Consider the following 26,725-nt stretch of genomic DNA (forward strand, 5'->3'; position numbering starts at 1 on the left):
AGCCTCCGGAGGACCTGAAGGATTTTGTCGAACATCGCTTGAGGCCTAAGGTAAGGCTTCTATTTACCATTGCACCCTGTGAGGGTGACTGCTTCCCTGGGAAGCGCCCAAACAGGAGGAACCTTTTGGGTTCTAGCACTAGCACAAGAACCAAGGCTAATCCAGCTCACGGCCGAGGGACTGCAAGGTTCTTTTACTGGGATTACTCCCGAGGGGCAATGCCATAGTACCGGCCTCATGGCCGAGGGGGGCACCTTCACGCAGCACTACCTGCAGCTCTGCAGAGGGCAATACGCCTTCCATGTCACGGCCTGCGGTGTGGGATAGGCCTTATGTTCCAACACCAAGCATCTTGGACGGAGCAGGTTCCAGCATGCCAGGCACCATGACTTTGGCACGCAGCTTGGCAAAATGGCTGCGCGTCCGATATCCCCTCTGGCAGAGAGGGTGGAGGAACGAGTCACAAGGTGGGACTGGTGCCAACCAGGTGTGACCTACAGTTTATCCATCAGCGGGGCAGGGTTCCCCTGCACCTCAGGTAGTGTGCCCTGGTCCCTGCAGCCGTTAGCCACTCCGTCAATATCTCCTGCCACCTCTACAGCCTCAGAAGACTGGTTCTTTGGAAGGTTCATAGGGCTGATGCGACCACCCAGGATGGGGGCTATCCTCCAGGATGCCATCAGGGACACGCTCCCCCCTCCACTTCCCATAGTAATTCCTCCTATGGCTGCGGTGCCACAGGCCCCAGGGCAACCACCGCTGCCGGCTTCCCTGCCTCCCACAATACAGGCGCTTCCACACTAACCTCCGCAGCAACCACCGGCTCCGGGTTCCACACCGCAGCCCACGGCGCCCAGCACTCCTCCACCAGTTCCGGACAAGGAGTAGGACCCCGACACGCCATCTTCACCCAGTGCCTTCCATGGACGCCTTGCAGGTTTGGCAGAATATGTGGGCCTTCCTCAGCCCGAGGAAGAGCTGCCGTGCAGGGGGTCTTGGCAAATTTCCTCACCCTAAAGCCAGGGAAGCTACGTCTTTCTGCATCGGGATCCCCCTTCCAAAACGGGGATCCCGATGCAGAAAGACGTAACTTCCCTGGCCAAGAAGGGGTGTCTCAAGCCGCACTTAGCGCAACCTGTCATTCGACGCCTAGATGCCAAGTATAGGCAGATGGAGGGGATACTCTTGCTTTTGCCACGTCCTCAAGCGCACTCTTCAGTGATTTCTGCCGTGTCCCGCTGTTCTAAGCCTCAGTCGTCCTTGTCCACAATGCTGCTAGGCAAGTAGAAGATCTTGGAGGCTTACGGGGAAAAAAGCTTTACTCCAACGCCTCCTTGCATCCAAGAACTTCCAGCACAGAGCAAAGCGCGGTTCAAGGCTGACCTAGAAGATGCCAAGCAGGTAGCGCAGGACATCATGGAGTCCACCGTGGCCTTGATGCCTCTGGCTGGGCCATCTACATTGCCCCGGACATGAGTTGCACGGCCTAGCTCTGGGCTACGAAGTAAATCCCGATGTCCAAGAACGCATATTGGACCTTCCATTTGAGGGTAGTGACCTGACAGAACACCACTGTTGATGCCCTTTTACTTTGGAAATATTCAACTTGTAATACTCTAGACCAACCACTAGACAGCCTACGCGAAGCATGGGACTCGAAATGCGCTCACACAAACACACTTTGACGTAATAACAAAATTCAATAACAAACCATACATCAGTGTAAACACAAACGCAGTTGGTACCACCGGCATCCTACTTCCAGCCGTAATCACATTGAACCAAAGGAATTACATGATGTGGCTTTTTGAAGCTGACAGATGAATGATTTAGTTAAAGTTTCTAGCACTACTTGGGGTTCGGCAGAGTCAATATGCCTGAACCAATGGATCAACGAAGTAAGCAGGTGCGCATCTATGGAACACCGCATCTACAACGCGAGAGACTGCCCCCGGAAAGTCTGCCCCCGGAAATTCAAGAAGATATGGGGGAAATGGCTAGATGTGTACTGAGAAATGTCTTTCTCATCTCCCCTCCCCTCTGGACACCTGATGTACTTGGAACTGCCATCCGCTTTTGTTTTTCTGATATATCCAATGTACCCACCTGACACTGCTGCCTCTTATTGTCATTAATGCCGTAACTTTCATTTGAATGCCTATGTTCATGGTGTTTTGTATAAACACACAATGTTTCCTGCACTGCTCTTCCCACATAATGTTTTAACACTGTTGTGCCCCTCTGCCTGCTTAACTGTTGCTCGCCTATGCACATTACTGCAGCAGTTAGGGAGCATGCCATTTATCATTAGTGTACATGATTTGTCATTTACTAAGTTTTTTTTATGTCTGCTTTCAGAAACTAATCTTAAGAAGCAGGGCCTGCTACCGCTCACGTTTGCTGACCCAGCCGACTATGACAAGATTCACCCTGAGGACAAAATCACTATTGCTGGACTCAAAGACCTGACACCAGGAAAGGTAATCAAATGACCATACTTTTTCTTCGAGTATAAAAGCCAGCAGTTTTCTGAGATGGATTGTGAGTAATACTTTTGCTCTGAGAATTCAAAACTCTTCTGACGTTTAGCTTGTGATGTTCCAAGAAAAGCACTACCTGAGGCAATAACTGGTTGACTATAAGATCAGAGGTTTCCTTGAAAAAAAGTGGTGTTATTCCTAGCAGTGAGTTTGTAATGTTTCGTTAGGCAGGACATGAGAATTAAAGACAGACTTTGAACAAAAATATTTCCAAGGCCCATGCTTTTATTAGCAGCATTGCTGTGGGACCAGTCTTGATATGAAAGATGTTAAGATCCACTCCAAATTGATATCTCCAAATGAGTGCATCAAATGTGGAATAGTTTAAAAGACTGAGCTGTCCAAGTTTCAGTGTGGTATGGCATTAATAGCAGAACAAGTGGGTATATGGTGTTTGAGAACAGAAAGGTGGATATGTTTGGGGATCTCCAAAAATGATCTATGCATGAGCGCAACCCCACAACACTTAAAAATATTTGCATTTGAAATAGTTAATAGTTGCTCATATTTGGATAATTTTATATTGCCTAACTTTGATCCCTCAAGGCCATCTACACTGAAGAAAAAAATCTGAAAGAAATGCTCACTGTTAGGAAAGATTTTTCTTTTTGCCGCGGTCCCACATTAGTGTTTTTGGTATTGAACTACTGGCTCTCTTGTGAACAGTAGTGCAGGGTAACCTTGTTTCACCTTCCTTTTTACTTCATGGGCAGTTGTTTAATACTCCATTAAGCCCACACAAGCTGGTGACAGTGGTACCTAATGTTGGCACTTTTTAGCTATCCTAGACCAATGTGTATTTATCTTTTACCGTGATGTAGCCATTTTGGCTACTTTGTTTGCACTCTTTTTTTTTTTTTTTCTGGGTAGCGGTAGGTGGTATGGAAGACTTTCCTTTGCACATCTTTCCCATCGACTTCAGTGGGAGCTCAGCATTTATGCTGTCTTGAACCCATGACCTGATATATTTTTTTTTTTGGAGCGGCATTTTTTAACCTCACTCCCTTGCTTAACGCCTAGAATTTTTGGGGCACAGGTTTGTACTTAAGCCATGTCTCCCATTTTTAAGTCGGTGATGTAGCCCTACTAGCTCCCGGAGAGAGGGGGAGGGGGGACACAAGTTTCCCCTTTCGTTTGGCTATCTTGGCATGTTTCCCACACTTGGTGAAGCCTGTGGCATCTTTTATATTACCCTTTCGAAGGGATTGGTTCCTCCGACGCATTCCACATCTATGACAGTAATCACCACAGCTGTGCTGCTTCAGAAAATATTTTGGTGTCAGTGTCCTGCGTCAATGACGTTGATACTGTCCCTCGAAGGCCTCCGTTGAGCCGACGTCACCGGATGTTACAAGTAGGACACACAAGGCCCGTAGTGAACGTGTTCGCTTCGGAATCTCGGCGTGCCTCTGTTCTTCTCCTGTTGAATCGGTTCTTCGTTCTTGGTTTATTGTGATAATCATGTCTTCGTCTTCTACCCCGAGGTCGGGCTTCCAGATGTGCCGCGACTGCGGTTCCAAGATGTCACTTACAGACCCGCATGACGTCTGCCTGTGGTGCCTCGGCGAGGACCACGCCACCTGTTAGGCAGAATCCTGTGCAGTGCCCTTAGGGACCACTGCACACAATTAAGACTACAAGTGGTAATACAAGTTCACCTTTGGTACAAGCCTGTACTACACAGTAGAGTAAATGAGCAGTAGTAGAGATTACACAAAGGACCATAATTACTGTGACTCAAGCAAACACTGACTCAAGATTTCAGGTATAAGTAAATTTATTTTGAACCATCTGTTCACAAAACACTTCACTTCTATAAATTCAAAACCACACGTAAAATACACTACACACAACCAATTCCACTTGTTCCAGCAAATTCAAGGTAAGTACAATAGGATTTGACAGGCCGGTGTTGCGATACTAACGCGTACCCGCGAATAGAAATGCTCACGAAGTTAAAACACACTTTGTACTTTAGAATTTCAAACAAGGGAAAAGTGAATAAAATCACAAGCAATACTTTTGTCAAGGCAAGGGAATCGGAGGACTTCTTCAAAGATACAGATTAAAGTCAATAGGCCTGCGCCAGTGTCAATGGAGCAGATGCTCAGTTGCCGAAATCACACGTTGAACAGTTCGAGATGCCAAGAGTACTTAGATATTGTCAGATGGAAGGAAAAGTTATAAGAGGGAGGGAAGGAAGAAAGTACAAATCTTCATGGAGGAAAAGGGTTCACCCCGATTCCGGATGGTTGGACGGATAGAACGACCAAAAGTGCATAGTACCTTATTCCGTTGGAGAAAGCTGGTGCCACGGCAGTTGTTCCTGGTAGTTCCCGCAGACTCACGGTTCCTGCGGCTTCAGTCGTGGGGACAAAAAGGGTAGTGCAGATCGCTACAGACGTCCAAGGATGGATGAGGCCAGCAGCAGCGAAAAAGACAACGATGAATAAAAGGTGTCCCTTTAAATCAGGAGAGGGCTCTTCTGATGGCTATCCGGACCACTACAGCACAGCAGTGAGTTCGACCCAGGAGAGGATTCTCTGACTGAAGAAAGGGTGGGCTGGTTGATCCCACCAGGCTCAAGGGAAGAAGTCTCCGGACTTGATCTTCTCTTGTCGCTGAAGGGTAGATGGCTCAGGACTGCAGCAGGGCTTCACCGGGACTCGGGGTTCCAGCAGCCGTCGTCTTCTCCGCTTCTCTTCGGTTCTTTGCAGTTCCAGTGGCGACTCTGCCTTCTAGCCCAAGAGTCCTGCCTTTTATGGCAAAATCCCCCATTCACACAGCCTGGCTGTCAATCAGCAGGGGGGGGGTTGTACAGCCCGGACAACCACCTCAGCTAATCAACACAAAGTGCGACTTGGGTCTCCAAGGAGACCGTGTGCAGGGGGTGACGACACCCCTCCCTCACATTCAGCCCACCTAGACACCCAGACGCCAAAGGAGGGCTTCGGGTCAGAAGCCCGCCAAAGGTTGGCAAACAAAGGAGGCAAACCTGGTTTGCTGCGCAAAGAAAGACCCAAGAAGGATATTGACAAAAAGAAATGGTGATTAAACCCAACTGGATCTGAAATAAAAAGTAATTGGGTGAGCGGGTTTAAAGTTCCAGGCTACTAAAATAGCCTAAAACAGTACCACGTTATGTAATATAATCACGGTAGAATAATTAGGGTAGATACCACTGCCACCAGCCAAGTCTTAATGTTAAGGGAGTGAAACAATGCTCCAAGAGGCACAGATAAAAAGGGCTAAGAATTAACCCTCTCCAGTACTCCAAATCAGATGGGGTGTACTGGATCCGTGCTAAGTGACTGTGAAGTTAATGGCAACTTTACCCTTTTCTGGGGGACAGTAGTCGGTCCCAGAAAATGGAGTCTGTGGGAAGTCTAAGACAACCATGTGTCGCTGCACGGAGGGTGCTGTGTAACACACAGAGTGGGGCTACTGAAGTGGTGTACTCCGGAGTCCACAATCTCAAACAGTTGAAATACACGTGGCAAAACACAGGTAAGAGTTGGGGAAAAGCTCACACTCTGACCAGGTGGAAAAAATAAACTCCAGAAATCCAGCAAAGCTGCTGAGGGACTCACTAGGTAAGGGAAATTAGCCATAGAATGAGAATTCTCCCTAACACCACCGATAACTGCGATGAATGCCAGTCTTGGACGTCGAAGGCCTTGCGGGAGAAGTTATCTGCAGGTAGGATTTCCAAACCCCATAAGTCAAAATATGCTGGGCTTTCGATCGACTATTCGAGGGGCGGCTCTCCGCGTCGGCATAAGTCCAGGAGGTCTCAGTCCCGGAGTGGTTCCCGCCATGCCTTTGCCTCTTCTTGGCACTCTCGGAAGCGCCGTCACTGGTAGCCTTCCTCGTCCGAGGACTCCGCCAGACGGCAGGTAGCTTGTCCCAACAAGTATTAATCTCCGGCGGAATGGGACGCGTTTCGCAAGGAGATGATTGCGATTTTCAAATCGCAGGGCTCCGTTCCATCTGCGCCTTCGAGAGAAGCCAGCAAGGAATGCGCTAGGGCCACCGTTCGCACGTCTTCGGGCTCGAGCGGTCGGTGAGATCGGAAGCCGTCGAGGTCCCAATCGGACAAGGCGGATTGCTCTAGCCATGCCCGCTCCTGGTCCTCGTCACCCTCTAGACCGTTGGAACCTGTGAGGCCTTCTAAGAAGGCATCAGCGCCATTGGCACCATGTCCGTCGAGGGGCTCTCTCAAGGCTCCGCCTCCTCAAGTCATCAACACCATCGGCGCCGAGGCCGTCGAAGGACACGCTCGGGGCTCCGGCCTCGAAGCCGTTGTCGAAGTAGTCGGCGCCTCACTCGATGCCGATTCCATCGATGCCTTTTGAGGAGGCTTTATCGGAGGTGCCCCGGAGACCGGTGGAAACCGAGAGGAAGGCCCCGAGTCAATCAGTGAGGCCTGTGTTTGAGACTTTTTCTGTACCCTTATCCAGGGATTTATTCTAGCCTTTGGATTACATCTCAGAGGTGGATGAAGGGTCAGATGTGGAGGGGTTTGTTCCTCCTGAGGTTCCCAATGACCTGTTATCGGGTCATAGCCAGGTGGAAGATCTGCGTCAATCCTTGCATGATGCCAGTGGTCTGGACGCCTCTCCGGAGGTTGAGTTTGACAGGCCTGAGCCTGGTACACACGCCGAGTCGTCGTACAGGCGTCTCATGTCTAGGGTTATGGAGTACTTGAGGTGGTCTGCTCCACCTGTGGATTTTCTGCAGGATGACCTGACGGATATTTTGGACCAAGGTCCACCCACTGACCCAGTGCTGCCATTTCATATGGCCTTACAAAGAAGATTGGCGGCGGCGGCTTGGACTTCTCCGGAGTCTCTCCCGGCAGTGAATAAGTTGCTTCCGAAAAAATAACGTCCAGCCAGTGGTGACCCCGGCTACTTGTCTTTGCACCCTGCTCCGGAGAGTTTGGTGCTGCAGGCGGCTAATGCCCCAGCAAAGCAGGCTGCCTACCCTACCATCCCTCCGTATAGGGACGACTAGCGCTTTGATGGATGGGCGAAGAAAGTGTTTTCATTGGGGGGTATGGCTTTAAAGGCAGCCAACTCCGTTTGTGCCTTGGCAAGATTCACTCACACTATGTGGAATTGCGTTTCTTTGGCGGCTGAACATATTCCCGAAGGGGAGGAACGGGATGGTTTTCTTGCCCTCGTTCAGGATGGCAAGGATGCCATGTGTGAATCCGTTCAGCCGTGTCTGGAAGTGGCAGACTGTCAGCCGGTCCATGGCGGCGAGCACCGTGATGCACAGGTTTGCGTGGCTGCTGAAGTCGGGGGTTTGCTCCTGATGCACAGTCCCGGCTTCTCAACATGCCCTTTGATGGTGACCATCTTTTTGGCAGCAAGGCTGAAGAGAGCTTTGAGAGGTTGCAGACCTCCAAAGCTGCAACAAAGTCGTATAGCGCGCAGTACGTCAACCTCGCCTTTTCGTCCTAGGGGATAGAAATGGAGGGGCGGTTCCTTTCGATACTACTCTTCCTTTGGTAGATCGAGGGTGGCTTCCAGTCAAAGGGGCCAACGTAGGAGTACCAGAGGTGGAAAACAAGGTACTAGTGGTGCCAAAGCCGCTCGGGCAGTTGCCTCTTTCCCCTCAGGCACTGCCGCAGCTGCTTCAGCTCAGTCATGAGGCCATGTCCCATGGTTCGCTGGTTGGGGGAAGGCTGGCGCAGCATCTTGTAGAATGGCGGGCCATTACTTCAGATGTGTGTTTTGGAGATCATAGCCCACGGCTACTGTCTTCCTTTCCGGCAGAGGCCTCACGACAATCCACTGGGGAAGCTCTTTGAAGAGTCTGGATCCACTCCTTGCGAAGGAAATCAAATCCCTGCTGGAGAAAGGCACCATAGAACTCGTGCCTGTAGCGGAGAGGAACAAGGGATGGTATTCCCCATATTTTTTGATCCCGAAAAAAGACAGAGGATTGAGACCCATCATGGACTTGCGTGGTTTGAACAAGCTCCTCGGGAAGGACAAGTTCAAGATGGTTACTCTCTCAAGTCCTCCAGGCCCTTCAACTTCAGGACTGGTTGGTATCTCAACCACAAGGATGCTTACTTTCATGTGCCAATTCATCCCAAGCACAAGAAGTACCTGAGGTTTGCGGTTGGCGACTTGCATTTTCAGTTTCGTGTCCTGCCGTTCAGATTGACCTCCAACCCGAGGGTCTTCACCAAGCTCATGGTGGTGGTAGCAGCATATCTCAGGAAAGGGGGGATTCACGTCTACCCCTACCTGGACGATTGGTTGATCGGGGCGCGCTCTCCCGAGCAAGTCCTGGATCATCTGTCCGTCACCTGCCACTCCCTTCACTAGCTGGGCTTCTCCCACAACTTGAAGTCCCACTTGACACCTACCCAGCGGCTCCAGTACATCGGAGCAGTGCTCGACGCATCCCTGGGGCTGTGTTCGCCTCCCCAGGTGAGGGCTCCTCACATTCTGCAGATGGTGCACAAGTTTCAACATCCCCAGAGTCTCCCGGCGTTTGAGTTCGTGAGGTTGCTCGGCCTCATGGCATCCTGCATTCTACTGTTAACAGAGGCCAGGTTGCGGATGAGATCTCTGCAATGGGCTCTCAAGATGCAGTGGTCGCAGTCCTCTGGCAGGAGGTCGGATCCCGTTCAGGTGCCGCCCTCGGTCGCCCAGGATCTTCTGTGGTGGGCCGTCGAAGGCAATCTGATGAAGGAGGCTCCATGTTGGCTACCCTGGCCGGAGGTAACGATCGTGACGGACGCATCCCTCACGGGATGGGGGGCTCATGCCAACGAGTTGACAGTCAGCGATCGCTGGTCTCCGTCGGAGTCCAGACTCCATATCATTCTGTTGGCACTGAGGGCCGTCAGGCTAGCCCTGAAGGCTTTTCTGCCGTCTGTACGGGGGAAGAATGTCCTGATTCTGACGGACAATACAGTGGCCATGCACTAACTCAACAAAAAGTGGGGGGCAGGGTCTCTCCCACTGTGCAAAGGGGCGATGCAGCTCAAGTTCTGGACCATCCAGCAGGAAATTTCGATCTCGGCAGTTCATCTGGCTGGAGACGAAAACGAGGCGGCGGATGCTCTGAGCAAGCAGAGCACGGTCTCTCACGTGTGGGAGCTGGCTCAGGAAATTCTCTTGGAGATATTCGCACTTTGGGGGACCCCACAAGTGGATCGTCTCGCCACCCGTGTCAACCGGAAGTGCGAGAAGTTTCTGCTCGCAGGAACTTCCTCCAAGAGGAGCCTTAGGGGACGCGTTCGTAGTGGAGTGGTCCTTCCCACTGCTGTATGCGTTTCTTCCAGCCCCGTCATTCCGCAAGTGTTGCAGAGGTTACGGAGGTTCGGTTCCTGAATGATCCTCATAGCTCTGGCATGGGCCAGGAGAGCGTGGTACCCGGACCTTCTCGACATGTCCATCTGCCCTCCACGCCGTCTTCCCTATCGAGACGATCTGCTCTCACAAGGGGGGGGGTTGGGTTCTCCATCCAGAGGTCCAGTCTCTGAACCTTCATGCTTGGTTTCTGAAAGGTTGAGGTATAAGGATTGGGACCTCCCTGAAGACGTGATGGAGGTGTTGCTTTCGGCCAGAAGGCCCGCAACAAAGTCCCTATGCCGTTGGAGAAAGTTCTGCGACTGGTGCAGAGTAAAGAATGTGGATCCTTTTTCATGTGCCATTCCTGTGGTTCTGTCTTTTTTGCTTTCGTTAGCCCACAAGGGCCTGCAAGTGGGTACCATTAAGGGTTACCTGGTGGTGCTGTCCATATTTAAGCGCTCGTCTGAGGAGTGTTCTTATTTTAAGATTACTTTGATTTCTCAGTTTCTGAGAGGGCTAACTATTGTGTTTCCACCGTCACCTTTCCTGGTTGCCGTTTGGGATTTGAACTTTGTTTTAAAGTTCCTGAAGGGAGCTCCGTTTGAGCCCTTACATTCTTGTCCATTGAGACTGTTGTCATTTAAGACTGTATTTTTTGTTGCGGTTACTTCCGCTCGCAGAGTGAGTGAGTTGCAGGCACTATCCGCCAAGCCACCTTTCACGGTGTTCCATAAGGACCGGGTTGTCCTTGGGGTTCGTCCTTATTTTCTTCCGAAGGTTGTGTCGGAATTTCATTTGAGCCAGAGGGTAATTCTTCCGGCGTTCTATCCTCCTCTGCATCCTGGTAAGGAAGAGGAGAGGCTCCATATGTTGGATCCTAGGAGAGCTTTAAGTTTCTACATCTCACGCATGTCCCAGGTCAGAGTGGACAATCAGCTCTTTGTAAGATATGCTGGAAGGTGTTTGGGTCAAGCTGTTACTAAGCAGACCTTGTCCAGATGGATTATCTTGACAATCTCTGAATGTTACCGTTTGGCGGGTAAGGACCCTCCGGTAGGCTTACGGGCTCATTCTACTAGGGGTGTGGCTGCCTCGACTGCTCTGCAAAGGGGTGTTCCCATTTGCAACATTTGTGAAGCAGCCACATGGGCCTCTGTCCATACTTTTGTAAAACACTACTCCCTGGATTCTATCCATGGACAAGATTTGGCCTTTGGCGAGGCGGTCCTCTATTCTGCAATTTTATTGGGCATTCTAAAATTCTAAATTCTTTTCCCACCTCCATACGTTGGTACTGCTTTGGGAGTCTGTCATAGATGTGGAATACGTCGGAGGAACCAATCCCTTCGAAGAACAACTTACTTTCTTACCTGGTAACGTTCTTTCGGTGGGATGGTCCGATGACGTATTCCACATCGAACCCTCCCAGCCGGCCCCTCTACAGAATTTCTTATGCGATTGCAGCTTATGTTTCCGCAAGGCTTTCTGTAGTCATTCTGGCAGAAGATTGGCGCCACACGTTCTGGGAAAAAACTACAACTGAGGCTACAGGCGTTGTGCGTCCTACTTATAACATCCGGTGACGTAGGCTAGACGGAGGCCCTCGAGGGACAGCGTATCGACGCAGGACACAGACGCTGACATTTTTTCCAAAGCAGCACAGCTGTGGTGATTACTGTCATAGATGTGGAATACGTCGTCGGAACATCCCATCGAAAGAAGGTTACCAGGTATGAAAGTAACTTGTTCTTTTGGGTGTGCTCCTGTGCACCTTTTCGGTTTTGCAGTACTGCAGCACTGCAGCCTACTGTGCTGCACAGTGCCCCAAAGCCCCAAATCACTGGCCATATTTATTCACTTTTTTTTTTTAACAGACTTTACTCTGGTCATGGGAAGGATATTGCCATACAGGGGCATTCAGTTTGCAGGCGTGAACCAGAAAAGTAGAATGTGTTCATGGAACTGGCTTGGGCTGGATAAGGAGCTGTGGATGGGCCCTAGTACTCGTGAGTCTTGACTGTACTTGTGCTGGCTGTCTGATTGCACCATCCCCCAGATTTTGAATGTTGCAGGTTTCCAAATAGGCCCGCCCCCCCCGTCCCAGGGATTTGTATATCAGAAGAGAATCTGGAGCCATTCCTTTAATCAAACACTGGGATAAAGTGTTTGAAGCACAGGGTTACAGAAGGACAGTGGAAGACTGCTGCAAGGACAACCATAACTCAAGCCATCTAGCGCAAGGCGATGCAATGTACTTCAACGGAAAAGACATTTTGTGGTGCTTCCCGCCCTTGTGGGTCTAACCTGTTCGGAATGTGGCATCGCCAAGGTTGTTGTACTTGAGCTCTGAGTTATGGGCCTGTATCCTTATACCTCAACCTTTCAGAAACCAAGCATGAAGGTTGAGAGACTGGACCTCTGGATGGAGAACCCGACCCCCCTCCCACCTCCTGTCTCTTCGTGCCTGGGAACCCTGTGCAGGGTCACCTCTCAACTGCTAGTGTCTGGCATCCGGGGCGAGGGTCCTCATTGTATCTAAATTGAAGGATCTTCTGTCCAAGTCCAGACTGGTGATCTTCAGGACTGTGGTGGGGTTTGACTGAGACGAGAACTGCTGCACCCAGTTATCAAAACAGCATGCAGCACCCTCAACCCCATGTCCTCCAATACCTCAACCCACACTGAGCAGTTGTTCCCAGTTGCCTAGGGTCATTTTCAGTTCTGATCGTAATTAGAGGGGGCTGGTTTGTATACTTGGTCCCCATTTTCTAGTATTGGGTGTAAACTCATTCCCTGCAGGTAACCTTTAACTTTTTAGTTTGTAGCTTGGGAATGGGACTCCTATCTTGGGTCCACTATGTGACCAGAATTGGTTGTTGCACACTAGAAAACTACTTTTAAGAGATTACTTGGTGTCCCTGACAAAAGCACTTACTACCGCATTGAGCTCATTGCTTCCTTAGGGTGAACTTTGAATAAACTTTTCAAAGTCGCTCACCGTTCAACATGTATTCTTGGGTTAGTGTTAGGGAGATTTAGCATTTTTATGGTTCATACCCTCTCCTAGTGAGACCCCTGCACTTTTGGATGGTTTTCTGGACCTTTTTCTTTCTATCCTGAATGAAGGTAGCAGTTTTCCCATCATTCATTCTTATTTGCTCTTTTGGAACTGTGTTTTACCTTTACTATAGTCTACCTTTATCCAGATCTCTAACGGCATCCGTGTTTAACGTTTGCAGCACACAGTTCCTTATGGGTAGTGTTGCTGGGAACCCTTTGGGTTCTCCTTTGAGATTCTTTCTTTATGCTTACTGACTGCAATTCTTAAGGAAAGAAGGATACTTTGTATCCTTCATAAAACATTATACTATGAGTGATTAGCACACACCACCTTATGTGTAATGCAAAGGGGGACATGTAGTATTCCCCTTCTCTCTGCTCCTGTGACCTTTTAGTTACATAGACAACCCTATAGTTATGGCCGGTTGCAGTGGACTTGTTCTAACAACTATTGTGCCATTTTTTACCGCAGACTGTATTCACAGCTTTGGTTGTGCATAGTAGGGTCACCTATGTTCCAACATGGTGACTCCTTTCTTTCCCATTTCTATCGTGGTTGTTCTTTATCCCTTCTACCAGTGTGTGTGTTTTTTTGCCTTTGGCAGCACCCATGGGTGTCCCCGCCTAGGCTCCAGTATGTCTGGACAGGCAGGAATTGGGTGAGGAGTTATTCACTCCCCCGCCCGCTGTCTGCCTGAATGGAGCCAGTTCCTACTGTGTGGGGGGGGGGGGGGGGGAGGGTTGGCTGTCCTGATTGGACAGCCAACCAATCCTTTGTGTAATCTGCTGAGAGAGATTGCAGAGTGTAGGAAAACTGAATAAAATGGGAGGTTCCTTAGCTGAAAGGCAAGTCGACCACTGGAAACGATGTAACCTAAGCTGAAGCCGACCAGAGACACCTGCGGACTCTTATCACTGTGAATTAACCACTGCTGTCCTGACCCGGTTTTCTACTAGATGGAGGAGCTCGAAAGAGGACGACCCCTTCCCTTTGGCTGCTGGGGCCAACCATCCCTGAGACGAACTACACATTGAGCCATCTCCTGAGGTGCTGCGCATTTCCAGAGCTGCAGACCGCAAACAGCAGATCGCGGAACCCTTTTTCGGTGCAACGTCTTTGCAAGGCCGGAATCCGTCCACGTCTTTGCTGAGCTCCATGTGAACCTCTAACAGTCACCTGGTATCCACGGGGACATCACTCAGCCTGTTCTGACCTCTTACGATCTTGAACCCTTCCCTGGAGGCTATTCGACTGGAGACTGGGCCTGAAACACAGGATTGGTAGAGTTCCTTATTGTCTGTGTGCTTGAACCCCCTTCTTCCCCGGGGTCCAACCCTTCCCTTTGATCCACAGCTCACCTGGTTTTCTTAGTGTGCTCTCCGGCCTGCTTTCAGCGCAGGGGCGCGTTGATTGATGCGGGTTCGTTGCTGCCTAGTTACTTCACTGGAAAGAGTCCGACAGGTAAGTATGAGTCTTTTGAACAGTTCTCTAACTTCGTTCCTTTCCTTCCTTAGATGATGGCTGGCATCCGGGGATGGCGGCGTGCTGCTGAGATGAGTAGCACTGAAGGTGAGTGAGAGTGCGATGCACCCCTTTCGTATTTGCATTGAACTGAGTTCTTTTTCTGTGTCTTTTAGGTGCCGCAACGTTTTCAGTGTGGATGCCGGTTATGAAGAACAAATGCGGTGGGTAAGCGCGGTATGCAGCGCCTCTAGATGTTTACACGCTAACCTGGAGTGTCTTTTCCCTCTTGCAGATGGATGAGAAGTTCCGGAGACCGAGCTCCCCCAGAGTGGCTGGGATTCAGGTAAGCGTTTGAAGCTTGTACAGTATTTAAAAATAAGCGAAGATTTGCAGAATGCTTACTAATGCCTTTTCTCTGGTTTCCCTTTTCCTTAGGAAGCGGCGTGCCGGGATGGGAGTGACACCACCGAAGATGCCCGCATAACAGAAGGAGCGATGAATGATGGGCAGAAGCGCCGCAAGATAAGTCTGTTCCTAACAGTGTTCTTGTTCTTGCAGGAGCTGAGCGCAGAAGAAAGATGCAGGCCTACTGGAGACCGATCCGAACACGGTGAGTGTCACGCTGCAGGTGCAGAAAACGCAAAGCATGTTTCTCAGCCTGGGTGTGTCTTAAATAGTCTCTGGATATCCCAGGTGTCTCTGGGCTGAACCACACCCAAGACTAGACTGCACATGCAGTTCTGGGAACCGCAATATGTGGGGGCATCCATCTTGTCCCCATCAATGCACTAAAAGTCCAATCCCCAATGTTATCCTATGGGAGTGAGTGAGTCTGGTGCCACAAGCGCCAAGTCTGACTCCAAGTGGGTCTTTGGAGGGATGGAGAGGCCCTTGAGGGCCGGGTAGGTGATCGTGGCCTGGCTCCAGTCTGACATCTTGGAGGGCTGGGGACATGAGGGGCAGGAATCATGACAACCTCCAGAAGACCCGATAGGACTACAGTCGCCTCACCAGAGTGCAGGACTCAAGAATCGAAGATTGACCGGGCGAGTACCGTCCTTTGTTGGTGCTGAGAAAGGTGCTAAAACCGCAGCCCGATCAAGGAGGCCGAAGAAATCTGTGCCAAGAGTAGTTTCTCGAGACTGCTGCTGAGACATCCCATTCAGAGACCTTTCTTTCTTTGCCAGACCGAGGAATCGGGAGACCGTGTCCATCGCTGCTGCACAGGTGAATCCAGCTACACGCATTTCTTCTAACCTAAGGTACTGTGGGGTGAAAGGTATACATACTTTGAACCAAGAAGTCGCTCCAGAGTGACTGGAGTGCGTGAAGAGTTGTCCATAGTCTCCACTCTACCTCAGACCCAAGCTGTCGACTTGTGTCCCTTAAGTGAGTCCTTTTGCAGGGTCTCCATCGTTGTGTTGAATTGCCAAGTATCTTTTCCTAAAAACTAAAAGTATCCTGAAAAACGTTTTGTTGTTCTGCTTCTTAAGCCTTTGAATCCACTCCAAACTGCCTTTTTCCTATAGTCAGGGATTGGACTTTTAAAACGTTAGTTTGCACGAAAAGGGTCTCTAGAATGTTGAGCTCTGCTGCTATTAACCTTTTTTCTTCCTGAAAGACTTTTGTGGTTTTGCAAACTAAATACAATTCTCCAGCATGGGCTCTGGCATGGATTCACATGCTCATGAATATTAAGTCGTAAGGCTGGGAATCCTTGATACTGAAAAAATCAGTTTCAGTTTTGTTTCTGAACTGTCTTTCTACCATTAACCAATCTCTGGTCTCTGGGTCATACTGGCCCCAGCCAATGACTGCCCTCTACCTAAGCCCCTTAGATTTTTACCGCACGTTCACGTGTTGGGAGTCCTCATGCTGTAGCTCTCGAGCTTTTACTGCGTATTGCGTTTTTTCAAAAAGTTTACTCTTATTTTTTTGGTCAATTCGAGCCTCAAGCTCCACCGATTCTTCTGATCAATGGGGACCTGTTTTGGAAATTTCTACACCCCTCAAGGGCGGATTTTCGTCGAATTACACTTCTGGGAGAATTCCAGAAGACCTTTTAGGCCTACCCCGTTTTGGACATGGCCCAGGATAAAGGAGATTCGACGCCTACTGTATCCAAACTGTTCACGAACTGCCCAGGATGTGGACTGCAGAACGCCTTCAAGGAGGACGAGCACTGCCGGTGCCTCTACTGCCTATACGCCGACAAGTCGCACGTGGCGGACAAGGCAGACGTACAGAGCAACGGTGGAGCAGACGAGGAGCCGCGGGCCGTGGAGGAAACTGAGGGCCCCAGCCAAAGCTCCCGTCGCAACCGATGCCTACGCCACAGGACAACTCGGGAGCAATCTTTATGGCTGTGCAGACCCTGTGTACGGAGATGAGGACAAGGTTGCCCTTAACCCCAACGGACGACCCAGTGGCATCTGGACCGTCGGGGAGCCCGCCGAACAAGCGGAGGCAAGTCCATCCCCCACCCCTCTCCCTACCAGCCTTCACCCCATCCCCTCCGCCGAGGGATGGGATGGAGACGGCGATGACGGGGACTGACAACGGTTTCGACGATGGAATCGATATCCCGCCACCTCCCCCCGGGATTCTCCCCACCCCCAACAAAATGTTCACGCCATGATCGCCAGGGCCTCAGAGCTTTTCAAGCTGTACCCCGAGGAACAGAAGAGGGATTTCTTTACCAACTGTGGTAAGCCAAAACGTAGACGGTACTCCGTCCCGCTGTTGGACGACATATGGGACGAAGGACTGTCCCTTTTTGAAGCACCCGTCCACGGTCCCTGCTAAGAGACCGGTATGAGAAGAAGTAACGGGTCCCAGACTCCGCTCCTATGTGCCTCGGGGCACAACCAAACCCGGATTCCATAGACTCCACGACAGCCAAGAAAGCGGCGGCTGGGCCGACGGCGTCATCCTCTACTTGCCCTCCAGACAGCGAGGGAAAGAAGCTAGACCCTATGGGACGTTGCAGCGACGACCATCAAAGCGGCCATCGCGATCATGGCCAGCTATGATGGGGAGCTGTGGCTCAAGATTGCCCCTATCCTAGACTTCCTCCAGGATGACGAGAGGGCGGAAGCCCTGGAAATCCTGCAAGAAGGCGAGCTGGTGTCGGATCACACCATCACGGTAGCGTCGGACATCGCTGATACTGGATTTCGCCAGACGGGCAACAGCATTTGCCTGTGCCGGCGCGTTTGCCTCAGGGCCACAGACTTACGTCGGGACGTGCAGACCATGGTACTGGGCATGCCCTTTGACAGAAACAACCTGTTCGGGAAAGTGGTGGACGAGAGTCTGGAGGCCATCAAAGCAGACACCGAGACGGCCCGGGCCTTGGGCACTCCATCAACAAAGGCCGTCCTTGAATACATACACCAACACCACACACATAGAGGGCTTAGGATGACTGGGCCCCCTCAGATAATCTCGCTATATGCGGACGATACCCTGTTATACGTCCGAGACCCCATTGAGAATGTAAAACACATCATGGCAGACATACAGGAATTCTCGGAACATTCTGGATACAGAATTAATGTGCCCAAGTCTGAAATATTCCCCCTTACGGATAGCACAGGGGACCTAGCTGGTGTAGAGGGATTTTGTTTTGCCCCCTCCAAGGTGAGGTACCTGTGGATACTAGTGGCTAGAAATAGAGACCTGCTATTCGTACACAACCAGGGGGAATTGCTGTCAACTCTGGTGACTAAGCTTCAAATGTGGGCTAACCTGCCACTATCATTATACAGGAGGGTGGTGTTACTAAAGATGGTGGTTCTCCCCAAGCTCCTTTATTATTTCAATAATATCCCTCTCTGGCCTGGTAAACCTTTTTCGTTAAACTTAAATCTCTTGCTTCCTCGTTCATTTGGAATGGGAAAACAGCTAGGATGGGTTGGGATAAAATGGTGGAACCTTTTGTTAAGGGTGGCATTGCTGCACCGGACTTTGTTATATTATTTATGTGCACAAGCACAATTCGTAAAACACTGGTTTGATCCTGAGGACACAGCCCCACACATACTGATTGAAAGATACTCTGTCCGCCCAAACGACATACGTTCAGTCCTCCTTAACCCGCGCTATGGCGGCATATGCCCATTTGACCCAGTATATACAACCACGGGCCAAGATATATGGAAGAATCGGCGTGGAATCCCCCTATGACCCGGAGGTTCCCTTATGGGACTTCTCTGGCATCTCCCCCACATTTGATCGGGCCCTTCAGCAATCCTGGGATCCTTACAAGCTTTTTACACTGGGCGATATGTTTCCTGATGGGGAGTTCTGTGATCTCACGGATTTCATTGCAGTGGGTGCAGGGGTCAACTTAAACACCTTCAATACTATAGAATGAGGGCGGCCTTTTTGGCGAGATGGCCAACATTCCCACAAGAACCCCAATCCCATGAATGTATTAGGTCAATGGTGTCCACGGATAGTTGCGGCAAGGGGGTCTCCATGCTATACACCCTGGTTCAGGCCCACTCCCCGTCACGCAACACGATGAGAGAGGTCTGGGAACGAGACACGGGCACTCGGATAGATGAGGTCTGTTGGGCCCGGTACTGTCAATTAACCCGATCGGTGTCTATGAACTCTGGGTTACGACTAATCCAGTTTAAAGTACTGAACCAACTCCACTATTCCCCCTCCAAGGTAGCTAAATTTGTGAATACTTGCACGGGCGCCTGCCCTAAATGCGATGCCCCTGATGCAGTGCCTTATCATATGTACTGGACGTGTCCTAGGGTTACTGAATTCTGGAGGGAAGTGGCAGTACTCCTTGAGGACATCACAGCCATTCCGGCAGATCTCTCGCCCTTGAAATATCTTTTGGGTGACATAGGGAAGGTAAAGGAAACCACGAGGAGGTTATTCAAAATATCATGCATCATCGCAAAACGTTGTATTCTTAAATGCTGGAAATCCCCCACTGCCCCAACCAGGGCCTCATTCTTGAAGGAACTTTGTATGGTAAATGACGATGAGGAATTATTCATAAGGTCAGTGCCATCGCCCTCTCGTCCCAAGGACATCTGGCCATTGTTGCGCTTCTATCTGTGTGACCTGGACTCAGACTCAGATGTAGCATCTGAACATACACCTTGATCTGTGATAGCTGCTTATCTTGTAAGTGATGTTTTTGTGCTTACAATATGGATGCTGTGGCGTCTTATTTCTGAATGCTCCTTTCCTGTATGTTAATGGAACTGTATAAATGACTGTCGTGCTTATGAGCTGCGCTCTTAATAAAAATGTTTAAAAAAAAAAAACAAAGGCCGTCCTTTCGTACCTCCGGAGGCACATCCCAAGGTGTCTCCAAAGGATTCGGCGGCAGTTCATCGTACCGCCAAGCTGCCCGTTCCTCGTCGCAGAAAGCTTAGTGGCCGCAGCAAGGCCGGTGGATACCGTTGTCGTCGCCAAGGAGCCAAGAGTGGCAAGGCCTCAGCGAAACGGGACTGAACCGGTCATGTCATTGGGCCCCCACCTAAGCACCCCGGTGGGAGGCTGGCTGGCGAACTTCGTCGGGGTGTGGGAGTCAGTCTCCACTGACCGTTAGGTGCTGCATGCCCTGGCCCACGGGTGCACTCTGGAGTTCCAAAGCAAGTGCCCCCGTTTTCCACCTGTGGCCAGGAAAGAAAACAACGTTCAACAGCTTCTTCTGGAGGTACGAGCCATGCTGAGAAAGGGCGCGATAGAACTCGTCCCAAAGGGGCTCCGGAGTATACTCGTCCGAAAGACTGGCGGCCCATCCTGGATCTTCGACGCCTGAACAAATGTATCAAAGCACAGAAGTTCCGGATGGTTACCCTTCAACACGTGCTGGGACAGCTGGAGGAAGGCTACTTTCTATCGTCGCTGGACTTGGAGGATGCTTACTTCCACATCCCCATACACAAAGGACATTGAAAGTTCCTACAGTATGTGCTCCAAGGGCGGCACTACCAGTTCAAGGCCCTGCCCTTCGGTTTGAAGTCGGCTCCAAGGGTCTTTACCAAGTTCCTGGCACTGGTAGCTGCGCCTGCAGCGGATCCACGTATACCCCTACCTGGACGACGGGCTCATCTGAGCAAAGTCAAGAGAACTCGCCATCGACCACACAGCGAAGACCATCCGCCTAGTCATGGAGCTGGGATTCTAGATAAACTTTGAAGTCCCACTTGGTAAGCGTCGCAGGTTGCCCTGTTCCTGGGAGCCAGGCTCGACAGTGGCGCAGTTGGCCGCGCTGTCGGAGGAAAGGGACAAGGGCCATCCTAGGAAAGGTACGGCTGTTGACCATGGAAATGGCCAGGGTGAGGTCCATCAAGTGCCTGCTTGGCATGTTATCTTGCATCTACCTCGTGCGTCTGTGCAGGTTGCGGAGGCGGCAACTGCGGGAGTTACTCGACACCAGTTGGATGCAAGTGACGGGAAGCTTCGAAGACCAGATCCCACTCAACGAGACTTTTCGTCAAGCGATCCGGTGGTGGGGCATCCGTGCGCATCTCGCAGTGGGCATGGACTTCCAGACCCCAGCGCACCAGGAGACAGTGACGACGGACGACGGGTTGGGGAGCACACACCGGCGATCTCCACGCAAGAGGCCTTTGGTTCCCAAGGGAGAGGTCCCTTCACATCAACGTCCTGGAGCTTCGGGCTGTGTTCTGGGACCTCAGGTCTTTTCTTCCATCCCTCAAGGGCAAAGTGGTACGGGTCTTCTCCGACTACACCACCACAAGGTTCTACATCCGGAAGCAGGGAGGTACCAGATCCCCAGCCCTATCTAATGAAGCGCAGGATCTGTGGCACTGGGCCGTCGCCCAGGGGATGTTCCTGGTACCCTTTCATCTAGCAGGAGTGAAACACTGTCGCCGACTCACTCAGCAGGGTTGCCGGACATTCTGGACATGTCAGTCTGCCCCAGTCAAACTGCCGACGGACGCAAATCTTCTCGCCAGGGAAGGAGGCGTCCTCCTACATCATGACCTGGGATCGCTGAACCTGCAGGCCTGGCTCCTGCAGCACTAGAGTTCGGAGGTTACGACATCCCGGCAGACTGCAAGGAGGTTCTTGCAAAGGCCAGGGCTTCCTCAACTCTTGAGTGCTATGGACATAAGTGGAAGAGGTTCTCTTCTGGTGCCGTGAACAGAAGATCAACCCTCTGCGGATCATGGCCCTTCAAGTGCTGCCGTACTTGCTGTCGCTGACCAAGGCAGGGCTGGCACATGCCTCCAACAAAATCCATCTGGCGGCTATCTCCCGCTACACCAGAACTCCGGGCCGGTCGTCGTTGTGGTCTTATCGCCTGGTGAAGGAGTTCATGAAGGGACTGTTCCGCTCGTTCCTGCTGGTGAAAGCCCCGGCCTGGGAGCTCAACGTAGTGCTGACCGGTCTCATCGGTCCGCCATTCGAGCCCTTGCATTCAGCGCCGCTGAAGTTCCGATCGTGGAAGACAGCTTTTCTTGTGGCCATCACCTCCGCACGACGAGTGGGAGAGATCCAGGCCCTCTCCTGTAAGCCTCCATATCTGACATTTCACGAGATGAGGGTAGTAGAGGACGCACCCCTTCATGCCCAAGGTGCCGTCGGACTTCGATCTCAACGAGCCCTTGGTGTTACCTGTTTTTTTCACGTCACCTGCATCGCGGGTTGAGAGAACTTTGCACTCGCTTGATGTGGCTAGAGCGCTGACGTCCAACGTGGACCGCACGAAGGGTTTTTGGATGACATCACAGCTGTTTTGTAAACTTTGGCCCTGTGAACCAAGGGAAGGCCCTCTCGAAGGCTTCCATTTCCCGATGGCTCTCCAGCTGCATCATGCACTGTCACCGATTGGCGAACCGACCGTTGCCCGGCCGCCTGAGAGCCCATTCGACCAGAGCAATCGCTGCTACTACGGCGTTCCTATCTGGTATGCCCCTGCTAGACATCTGCAGGGCTGCTACGTGGAGGTCGACGCACACCTTCACGTGATTCTACTGCGTCGACCGTTATTCCAGGGAAGAGTCCAGAGTCGGCCAGGCATTGCTGCGCAACCTGTTCGCTTGAAGGTGAGCCTGGTGCGGAGTTAAGATGCTTAATGTTGAGTTGTTGTAATGCTTAATGTTGAGCCTTGCCACCTCCTGTGGTTGTGCATGTGCGTACTGCTATGTATTCTTGTATTCATGAGCATGTGAATCCATGCTTGACCCCATGCTGGAGAAGGAACAAGTAACTTACCTGTAACTGTTGTTCTCCAGCATGGGTCTGGCATGGATTCACATGCAAACCCTCCCTCTTGCCCCTCTGTGGCTCTTCTCTTGGTCCTACTGCTACTTTACGTGCTACCAAATCTGAAGATGGCTGGCAGAGGAGGGGCTTAGGTAGAGGGCACTCATTGACTGGGAGCAGTATGACCCAGAGACCAGTGATTGGTTAATAGTAGAAAGACAGTTCAGAAACTAAACTGATTATTCTTTACTGAGGATTCCCAGCCTGAGGGGGAATATTCATGAGCATGTGAATCCATGCCAGACCCATGCTGGAGAACAGTTACAGGTAAGTAACTTGTTCCTTACTTTGGGCCTTATCACGAGTTGGGCAGTAAGCAGGTGCTATTTCCGGCAAGCGGAAATGGTGTTACTGCTGGGGCCCGTGGCACAAATAGCACGGTATCGCACATGCGCACTGGGCCTTAGCAATAACGCTAATTGAGTACGGCGGAAACGGAGCTGGAAGGTGGGCTATCTCCCAAAGGCCTAGTGCATTTTTCAATTCCGCCATCGGTGCTATTGGTGCCGGCGGGAAACGCTTCACCGCCGGAACGAGGAGCACTGGCGGCCATTTTGGAAATCCCAATCAATAAAAAATTTGAGTCCCTGGCAGCCATCCACTCTTCCCAAATACCAAAAATGTCCCTGAGCAGCCCAAGATCAGCTGAGAAAGCCAACATTTACAGAGGGTGAGCTGGTTGATGAGGTTGTGGCCCACCATGATGAGCTCTACAGTATAAAAAAAAAGGCGCAAACCCTCCTCCCAGCGCTGCACCCAAATCTGGCAGAGGGTGAGCCAGAAGATAACTGCAGTCGGGTGTGTCCCCTGGTATGGGGAAGACTGCAGGAAGAGAGAGACTGACCTACGTGTCTGCGGACTGCTGTTCCAGCACAGGCAGGACACCATGGCCACAGCAGGTCCATTGCCGCCACTAGCACTCACGTTGTGGGAGGAGCAGTGCAGCTCGGTGCTTGACATGGAGGGAATTGAGGGTGTTGGAGGTGGGTACCGTCAGCCAGGAAACAGGTGAGCCAAACCCCCACACCCTCAACATGTGCATGCAACAGCCTAGCACAGTATCCAGTCTAATGACCAATGAGCCGGGTGTTAGGGAGAATTCTCATTTCTGTGCTAATTTCAGTCAACCTTGGAGACCCTCCAGGCCTTTTGCTGGACTTTTTCATTTTTAACCTGAAGTGAGACACTTGCTCATGTGATCTGATTTGGATTATGTATTTTCACTGTTTTTGGAGTCTGACAAACTCCATAGGCATCTACTTTTTGTATGGTGACACACTGTACTTTTAGTGCAGTGTCGTGTCGCAGAGAAATTCCTTAGATTTCCCATACGGTTTAAATACCTTTTTCTTGTGTGAACTACTTTTCCCAAGACTAGTAAAGTGAAATTGACTTTACTTACCTTTTTCCTTAGGTCCAGCACACACCTTATGTGGAGTGCTGGGGGTTACTTAGTAGCCCCTTATCCTACTCTCTCATATAAACCTTTTTGTTACCCACACTACTTTAAATGGCTGATGGCAGTGGTTTAATTTTCCTACTATTGTTGTTTTCTACCGTAGGCTGAATCTTCAGCTGCAGTATAGCACCCATGGGTGACCATTTTCTCAAAATGGCTTCGTCTTTTTTTGCTTTTCTGTTTGTGAGGTCTTTCTTGGGTTTTACTTTGAGCCCTTTGTTCGTTTTTGCCTTTGGCGGGTTTCATCCCTGAAGTCTTCCTCTGGCTCCAGTGTCTCTGGAAAGACAGGATATGAGGGAGGTTCCCGAAACTCCCCTGTCAATTGCCTCTAGGCGTGCATGAATGCAACCAGTCATGATTGGCTGACTGTCCTTTCAGGACAGCTACCCTGCTGTGTGACTGACAGCCTAGGCGGAGCATGAATGGGACAAACCTGCTTCAATGACGAGGGTTTTGGGACTAGAAGCAGAGTCGACAACTGGGAGAAACACCCAACGAAGAAACCATGAACCGAAGCTTGCTGCATCCTCCTGGACCTTTGCATTGCCCAGTGAAGCCCTGCTGCTGTGCTGGAACTCCTTTTTCAATTCGACAGAGAAGCTCCGAAAGTGATCACTTCTTCCCTTGGGTTAGTGGGACCGATTAACCCAGAGACTAACTCCACTGGACCATCTTCCCTGATTGGCTGTACTTTTTTGCTGCTGCAAGAACAGAGTTCCAGGGCTCGAGAAATCCGTAGTCTTGTGCAACGTCTGAAATCTGTCCAGAAGCTTTGATAGGTGCTTTAGAGGAACCCCTTAGAAGAAAGTGGGACCTTCTACTGCCATGCCTTCTTTTTGCTTATAGAGAAGTCCCTCAATCAGGGGTTGGTTTTAGCCCCTGTGAACTTCTCCATCGTCATCCAGTCCGAGGCCCCTTGGCCCTGATCAAGGAAGGGTTGGAGTCACTTTGTGCTAGGCCTCAGAGAGGATGGAACTGATGACATAACCTTCAGACAACCTAAAAGCAGGTCAGTCTCTGGTCAAAAATTGGCATGACCAGAAGGCAAACATGGAGTTTACTCCAGACCAGCTTGTATTGGTTATGGTAGCTAAAAGGCAGAGGCCCTTACAGGACCAGTGGATTGCACCCTTCAAGATTGTAGGCATTCTTGGAAAGGTCCATTATTTAGTGTACTTGGGCAACCCCAAGGAGGCCCCTAGGGTCTAGCACTAACCGTCTGAAGGCTTATGTTTCCAGACTAGAACTTGGAGCTTTGCTTCTAGCCTTTGATCAAGAGGAGGAGAGTGAAGGGGACAACCTTCAGATTTGACTCTGCAACAACAGGAGGGAGTGCAAGGCTCAGTTGAATCAGTTTGCCTCAGTTTTCATTGACACCAGGCTCGACCCCTTGGGACCAGCATAATATTGTCACTGGTGACGGTCTCCTTGTCAAAAGCAGGGGTTACAGAATGTCAGAACACACATCAAAGAGGTCGAGAAGATGCTTGTTTGATCTTGGGGTTATTGATCCATCTGCAAGTCCATGGGCTAGTTCAGTTGTACTAGTGCCCAAAGCAGGAACCAAAGAGTTTAGATTCTGTGTGGACTATAGAGCTCTTAATGCAGTCACCCCGACTGATGCCAATCCTTTACCCAGGACAGATGAGCTGGTGGACAAACCTGGTTCAGCCAAGTGCCTCAGTAAATTTGACAAATCATACCAAGGAGGCATATACCAGTTTAAGGTTATGCCTTTTCGACTCAAAAATTCACCTGCTACATTTCAGTGGATGGCGAATCAAGTTCTGAATGGGCTAGATGACTTCTCATGGCATACTTGGATGACATTGCAATGTCCAGGGCCACTTGGGAAGAGCCTCTTCACCACCTAGGATATGTTTTTGTTTACAGGCTCTGGAACAGGCCTATCTGACCATAATGGCTTGTAAATGTCAAATTGACCAGAATACAGTGGTCTACCTTGGAAATGAGGTAGGAGGTGGTGAAATAAGGCCATTGCCTAGCAAGGTACAAGCTGTACACGACTGGGCCACCCCTTGTACTCGGACTCAAGTGAGAGCCTTCCTAGGTATCACTGTGTACCACAGGCACTAAACTTGGAACTATGGAACCATAGCTTCTCCCTTAAATGTGATCTCCTCACACAAATTCCCCAAGGAGGTCGGGTGAAATGAGTGCACTAAGGTTTTTGAAGGACTGAAGAAAGCCCTTTGTCAAGCTCCAGTCTTGAGCTCCTGCCTAAAACCAATCCTTGATTGTACAAACAGATCCTTCTAACACAGGGATGGGTACAGTTTTGAGTCAACTGTATGAGAAAGGCTAGGAACACCCTACCGGCTTCATCATTCGGAAACTGAAGGACCGCGAGGCAAGATGGGCAACCATTGAACGTTGATGTTTTGCCATTGTGTGGTCTCTGAAGAAATTAGGCCATACTTGTATGGTTCTACATTTATTATTCAGACAGACCACCAACCCTTGCGATGGTTAATGCAGATGAAGGGGGAGAATCCCAAATTGTTGAGATGGTCTATCAGCCTCCAAGGTTTTGATTTTACCATAGAATACAGGTCAGGGTGCAATCACCAAAATGCTGATGGTCTCT

At 50.5% G+C, this 26,725-nt stretch overlaps 1 protein-coding gene across 1 annotated transcript in view; it reads left to right on the top strand.

Moving 5' to 3' along the window:
• ACO2 (aconitase 2) overlaps nt 1-26,725 on the top strand; it is a 637,698-nt gene that overhangs the window by 555,860 nt on the left and 55,113 nt on the right. The window contains exon 17 of the mRNA XM_069652760.1: nt 2,359-2,480. Within this exon, the coding sequence (XP_069508861.1) occupies nt 2,359-2,480 (122 nt within the window). The remainder of the gene's footprint in view (nt 1-2,358; nt 2,481-26,725) is intronic.

The sequence above is a fragment of the Ambystoma mexicanum genome, chromosome 3p (genome assembly GCF_040938575.1).
Source record: "Ambystoma mexicanum isolate Mex_15411 chromosome 3p, UKY_AmexF1_1, whole genome shotgun sequence".
Taxonomy (NCBI): Eukaryota; Metazoa; Chordata; class Amphibia; order Caudata; family Ambystomatidae; genus Ambystoma; species Ambystoma mexicanum.